At 36.4% G+C, this 7579-nt stretch overlaps 1 protein-coding gene across 1 annotated transcript in view; it reads left to right on the top strand.

Annotated features, from left to right (window-relative positions):
* Positions 1 to 5916: 5916 nt before the first annotated feature.
* LOC108688576 (otopetrin-2-like) overlaps positions 5917 to 7579 on the top strand; it is a 14260-nt gene continuing 12597 nt past the window's right edge. Inside the window, exons 1-2 of the mRNA XM_018194883.1 lie at positions 5917 to 6003; positions 6941 to 7194. Coding sequence (XP_018050372.1) covers positions 5917 to 6003; positions 6941 to 7194 — 341 coding nt within the window. The remainder of the gene's footprint in view (positions 6004 to 6940; positions 7195 to 7579) is intronic.

Raw genomic sequence — 7579 nt, 5'->3', positions numbered from 1 at the left:
CACACACATATATACATATATATATATATATATATACACATCTACAATATTTATAAATAATACTTATTTATATGATTATTATTTTACAAGAATCATAACACCATTTATATTCTGTGGACAAGATGTATAACTTTAATTTTCACACCGAAATGCACCATGTTATATCTTATTTTACGAAAAGATAAAAATAAAAACATTTTCTTGTTCAAATTCTATGTTTTATAATTTATTATGTCCATTCTCTATGTGAAGATAATGTATTTCAAGCTGTGTAAAACAGTATAATTTGCATAACATTCTTGACTCAATCGGACGAAGCAACGAGAAATATTAATGCTAGAAATTATACAAAAAATGGAACAGACTACTAAGAAAAACAGATCTGCTCTCATTTGGAGATTCCAATTTCCTCTAAAAATCGACACGGTATCGACAGAACGTCATCCGGATCGTGTCGATCCGAGGCGAGGCGAGGTGAAGCTGAGGTGAGGTGAGATGAGGCGAGGCGAGGCGAGGCGAGGCGAGGCGAGGCGAGGGTCCATAAGTCGATTCTCTCGCTACAGGGCGTGCGCGGTGCGCCGCGATGCAACGAGAACGACGTCGTTCGGCGCTGGGCGCAGCGGTGTGCGACGGGTGGCGGCGTCGTGGCGCGGGCGCTCTTTGGCCCTCTCCCGTCGCAAAGCCCGGGCCATCGCAGCAGCCCGGCGGCTCTCGCAGGATGTCGATGTCTCGCGCGGCGCGCCCTTCGGGAGGTGCCGAAGTGTCTTCGTACCTCGTATACACGCGCCACGATTGATCGCACTCCGTCCCCAAACTCCGAGATTTTGAGCAAAACATTCCTTCCTTCTTTTTATAGACGTCCCGTCCTATCTCCTGTCTCGTTCAACAAGTTTCACGATCTCTTCCTAGAAATTTTCTTTCGTAAAAGAAGAGAAAAAAAACATTAAAAGAATCCATCGACAGATCAGTAACAAGAAAAGGAAGAAAAAAGCGAGAAGTTTAGAAGCGCGCGTTTTTTTTTTCAGTTTCGTCCATCCTCCCTTCCAGATAGAAAAAAAAGTAGCGGCGTAAAAAAAGCTCGCGGGAAAACGCGCGGCCCGTACCGCGTACGCACCCTCAAAAAACGAGCCGCTCCACGTACGCGTATGCGTGAGAAACGCGTTGGTGCGTGTGTTTACAACCTGTGGGTGGTGCGGCAGCGGCGGCGTTAGGCACCTATTACGGGATATGGATTCGCGGTGGACCCGGCTGGAGACGGAAGATTGCAGATGACGAGATCCTCGACCGCGTGCCCGGCGAGAGGAGGCGCCGAATGAAAGTGAAAACGAGAAATTGCACGGTGGGCATTGCGATGCGAGAGGGAGGATGCGTCGCCCTCGGGAGAACAACGAAGGGTGCTGGGAAGATGAATGCCAAAAGGCGACGAATGCCTTGAGCTCTCTCCGTAAGTGCCCTTTCTTTCCCTTCTTCTTTCGCCGACTCTCTTCGAGCGAGACGAGCGAGACGCGCCAAGTAAGTCGCGGCATTCGCGACATTATTGGAGGGAAAAATTGACATACTAATATACATTTATCAACTCCCGCTTTGCGTTAAATAAACGCGAGTGTTTCGTAATTCGATTTCTGTGGCTCGAAATCATTCGCTACATTGAATCATGAGATTATCAGGATTATCAGGATTAGCTGAATTATTTATGATACGTTGCACGAAATTTTAAGGTAGCATCGCAAGATCGATCGAACGGTAGATTATTCTTGAAATAGATGGCCGAAATTTGCTGAAGTATTTTTGGGCCGCGATCTGAGATTGGTTTTTACTTTTAGATAGAAATATCGTGACCTTAATATTATGTATTTAAAATGAATAACTCAATGAATGAAATACTAAAAGAATGATTTATAGATACAGATCGGAAAATAATTTTGTTGAACCATCAAAATAATTGTATTTTAGGAGGAAACTCATGCATGAGTATGAATGCTGTCCAAAATTATTCTAACAACTAGTTTGAGCGTCATATAATTATTTTAATAGTCTAATTAAAATAAAATTATTTTTAGATCTATATTTGATTTTTAGATACTTCAGTTAAACCGTGAAGATCCTTCGTCAAAGATAATTTAAGTTTTCTAACTTTATTATCAATAAAGTTTTCATTTAAATTCACTCTAATTCTGTTTAATAAGATTTTGAAATATTTCTAATATAATATAATGAGAAAATATTTTCAGTTTTATAAATGCTAATCGAGCAATTATTTTTCTACGTTAATTCCGATGTTGTGATAACTTTCGACCTATCATTTGCCGACGTTTATATTTCATTCCGTTGCGTGCTTTATTGCGTGCATCTAGTAACGAAAGACGTATAGTTTAGATAAAAACATCGCGAACGCAACATCGCCGGTGCAAAAAGGCAATGAACTGCTACGCGATATGAATAACGTTGGAGTGGAAAATACTCTACCTTTTCGCCGCACGCGACGGAAGCGACGGAAGCGACGGAAAATCGTTGCCACGGAATTCTGGGAAAACAACAAATGTACCAGAGAAGATAATATTAACACTGTATGCTAGATATAGTATCTTCGTATCGATTCCTGTAAACGTAATCTTTCGGCCTCACTATACTGATACCGTTACAATCGTCTTTTCATTGTGTGCATTTAAATATGAACGCTGTCGCAATGTATTTCCTTGTATTTAATTTTGATCACTTATTTTATCCAGCTATTTATATTTTCATTGAAAAAAAAATATATACATTTATTCTTTTGTAAACAAGAACTGCATAAAAAAAAAAATGTTGGATCATCGACATTTTTTTCGGATCTTTATCAAATTTTTAGATTTGAGCAAAATCATTAATTCTTTCTATGAATATAATAAATAACGTTAAGCGAAAAGTTGAATTTCTTAATAGCGTTAAAGCTCAACTTCTTCTTCATCTTTTAATTCCTTTATAATCAGTAATTTTTTTACTTTTCCAAAAACTTTTTGGAAACCGGAATTTCTTAATAATTGAAGTAATTTTAATTATTATGATAAATAAAAAAACAATATAGAAAAGTAATTATATAAAATTCTTGATAATTCGCGATCGACATTATTCTGTCGCGAAACTATCTGTGTTACTGTGGTCGATCCGAAATATAGGCGTCTGACCCTACATTTTATTTCTGCTGTGCCTAGTGTTTCCTTAATGCGCGCGGGGAGTCATTTTGATGGAGAAATATTCGATGCCACGTATACCGGCCATAAAACGTTCGACGAACGGGAGGGTTCGTCCTGGAAATGGCGTTAGGGACGAGCGGGAAGAATGTTCATTGACGTTAGAGACCCCCGTATCCTGGCAAGGAAACGTTTTTACTCTGGTCTGACTCATTCGTAGGACGACAAATGTCCTTTGAAAATAGCAGGGCATTGTCTTTCTTCGCAGCGAGTAAACGAATAAACCGAGCTGCATGATATGATTTTAGTAGTTACCCTTAACTCCTTTCCAGCCAGTATATTTTCCAAAACTGGAAGCTGGATTCATTTGAAAGAATCATTTGATTGAAAAAAATTTACCTGTTACAAATCCAAACAGAAGAAATGTCACATTACAAATATCAGGCAGTGAATGTTAAAGTTAAAAAAATCTTTTAAAATTCATTATGTGTATTTTAAAAATTAATTGAATATTTTTCATATTTAATATTTTAATATTTGACATTTTAACATTTAACATTTTAAATATTTGTAAAAATATAAATAATTAAATTAAACATTTTTTAATAAAAAAACCGTATATATTTTCATATAAAAGTAACTTAATATTTTTTTTTTTATATTATTGATATGAAAGAAAGCCTTTTTATTTGATTTAAAATGAATTCTGGAATTTATTTTGATTAAAGAACATAAAAATATAAAAAGTATACTATTAATCTATATACTATTAATCTATAAGTCTTAATAACGTAATAACGTAATATTACGTCAGATATAGTATTACGTCAACTGCAACTACAATTTATAAAAAGATAGTATTACGTCAGCGGCTGTTAATTTAACTCAATTGTTATTTACATTTCGGGCGATCATATGCTTGTCAATATTCAATTAGTAAATAAATGCGCGCGTAAAAGCGAGCTGGCATTCTTCAATTTCCTCGTTATCGAAATACGAAAATGTGACGTTTGACAATGATTTAACAATTACATTATACGCGAAGCGGTTCGAATTTGGAGAAGTGTAATCACCGAAGACTCGGCAGTAACTTTGGTAAGAGTAATTATGTATTCCCCGTGCACGTAGTAGCGTCTTAGCGAGTATCTTGTTACTTGGCTAACAACAACTCTATGCACAGCGAGCTTATCTATAAGACTTAGAAACAACACAACTAAGCGCCTAAGTACATAAATCCGCTTTTCCTAAGATAAATACTAACTCCGCGATATATGTTTTACACGTTGTACTCGCGTCAATGCATTTTAATTAACTTTGCTGATAAAATCTACAAAGCTTTGCTTCATATCTCATACATTAATAAAATGTCATGTTATATACGTAATGTAGAAATCGACTCTAATTATCGATTCTGCAGCAGCCGCGGGATAATAATCGCCGTGGCTCATAATTATGTTTTACAATTTCGATTGAAATTATCACTACGCTGCGAACAGAATAATTAACTCGAAGAGAACCAGATTTAATTTTCTATTTGACGTAATTAATTTCCTACAAAGTAGATCCTTGCATCTTATATATAATTAAGAATATTGAAGTTCGCGCTTCCGAAATTGCCCGGCAGCGTCAGACATAAAGAAAGACAGAACGAAGGTTCTTTACATAAATGTTAACATAAATGTTAAACGTAAATACATCGTAGTATTTTATATTGGCCGAGAGATGAAAAATAATTTTTCATTTATTTTATATTCATTATTTAAGAGACAGAATCTCAGTGAAAAGGTTAAACAATTTTGCTTTTGAAGAATATACGGAAAGAACGGTTTTGCTAAAGTATCTAACTATTAATCTATATAGAAATAGATCTCTGAAAATAATTTTGTTGAAATAATCATTAAGCTGATTTATAGAATATCAAAACTTTTTATCAAAATATTGCTTATTATGCTTGAGCATCTCATATAATTATTTTGATAAAATTATTTTCAGATTTGTATCTAAATTTTTAAATAGTCCAACAAAATAGTTCTTTTCGTGTAGGAAAAATTAAATATTAAATATTTATAATCAATTATTAAAAGTTTATAAATAATAATAAATTAATAAAAAGTTTTTTTGTATAATTAGTTATGTCCTATTTACATGTCATATGAGTAAATGTCTTTGAGGCAAAATTAATTTCACAGTGATATATGCACGCTTGAGCGAAAGGTCTTAAAGAGCAATTTTTTCATCAACTACCCCGGAAATTCTTCGATGACTAATAATCGAGATAAGCATTGCAATGAAAATCATACGCCATCTCGGCGTGCACTCGCGCGATCGTCTCTTTTGCGAAGGGATAAAGAGAACGCCTTTGATATCTGGGGGTTGTCGCTGGAACGAAGACCACGCGCGTTCACCAACTCTTTTCACGGGAATATTTTCGCATCGCACGGTTAAAAGCAGCCCTCTCGCTTCCTCTTCGCGCAAAAAGCAAGGAGGAAGCGCGGCATTGGGGTGATCTGTCTCTCAAGGGCCGATTCTTTCAGGCTGCAAACCCGGTGGATTGTGTGCGCAAGGGCCTACCCTCTTTAGAATTCCCCGTCCGTAAAGGAGCGAAGAGCTCGTGTCGAAGACAAAGACGAGGGGGTGAAAGGAGTGAGGAGAGGCGCGAGGGAGAGGTGTTTGGGGACTCTCCGAGAGGGAGAGGTGCGATTGAGGGGAGGTGAAAAAGCGAGAGGGAGATAAGAAGATAAGGAAAATGGGCGAGAGCTCGCCGGATCTCAGCCTCCGGCTACGCCAGGGCAGTTCCGACTCCAGAGATTCCTTCTACATGGACTTCGCACAGGTACGCGGGAAAAGAGGGGAAGGTGAGACATCTTGTAGATTAAAAATCATCTGTCTTGAGTTTGAGCCAAGGGTAATTACCCGGAAAGATTTCGGCGCAATGCGAATTACGAGACGAGTGAAATCCTTAACCCGCCATTTCACTTATGACGGATTATTACGAAAAGGGCATAAATTCATGGATTTTCTACCCTTTAATACATTTTTTAAATCTTGATTACATTATAAAATAAGAGAAAAGTCTGATAGCTACCAAATGTATTTTATATTCAATCAAAAATTAAAATTCAGAAAAAATTTAGAAAATTAAAAAATTTTAGTTTGTCCAATTTTTATATTAACCAAATATAATCGAAATTTTTTACTAAAACATTTAGTAATTATCATGCTATCTATTCTTTACGTACTTGTTAATTGATGTGGAGCGACAGAAGATAATTTCTAAAACGTGAATGTCAGAGCTTAATAAATTTCTATTAAGTTATACTTGGAGTATTTATATCCGATATTCTTCTAAAATCGAGTTAAAGCGCAACGATGTGTCAATAACTGAAATATCACTTCAATGAAGCCACATGCAACGGAGCCTCAAAAACAAATTCAATATCCTTGTAAATATCTTCAAAAATAGCACAATTGTAAAATTGGCTGTTCTATGGGAAATGGGTATAAATTATGTATTCTCGATTAAAGTCTCCATTAAATATTTACTCTGTTCACGTGTCATTTCATATTTGATGAATGCAGCGCTTTTTTATTGCTATTGATTTACTAATATTGCCCATTTAATGAATATTTTTTAATTTTACTAAAGTACTGGCTGTAATTTATGCGAGAAACATTTCAATATCCTAAAAAATTATTTTACTGAAAATAAGATGGATCCTTTAAAATGGCGCCGATTATAGTAACATATACCTCCTAATTCTATTTCACAGGGTATCGATTCCGATATCGAGGAAGTGACGCGGCCAGGCGATAATAATTCCGATCCCATGCTGGAAAATCATCTGGAGGAGAACGGGAACGATTTACCACCGATTGAGGATATTACGACGATCCCCGAGGAGGCCTCGGAAGAATTAAGAGAGGAGGAGGAAGCGGCCGCATTGGAGGCCGCACTTAGAACGCCAGACGGTGGCACGATTAGCACGGAAATCGAGAAACCGTCGACTGCATCGCTCATGCAAGAGTGAGTACAGAAAATGCCTTTACCTTTGCTACTAAGTACCAATCATTCTATAATGCACGCCACTCGAGGCATGTCTCATTTACTTCCCCCATTGCTAATTTTCGCGATCGTCAACGTGCCTCAAGAACTTCTTGACTAAAAAATTGGAATAAGCAGTGAACACATAAAACGAATAAACAGCATTTTCGCAGCAAAATAATCTTTAACAAGTAAGTGAAGAAGAAGTCTATGTTCAGTTGAAGTAGACATTGGTGCCTAATAATATTTTTACATGACTGTTATAATTTTCGGTTCAAACAAATTGCGCATCAATTTATCAGGCTTGAATTAATAAAGTCTTAAATTGAAGCTGAAGTACTTAATATATTATAAATTAAATTAACAA

Source organism: Atta colombica, unplaced genomic scaffold, assembly GCF_001594045.1.
Source record: "Atta colombica isolate Treedump-2 unplaced genomic scaffold, Acol1.0 scaffold236, whole genome shotgun sequence".
Lineage (NCBI taxonomy): Eukaryota > Metazoa > Arthropoda > Insecta > Hymenoptera > Formicidae > Atta > Atta colombica.
This window is presented reverse-complemented; position numbering and strand designations above follow the sequence as displayed.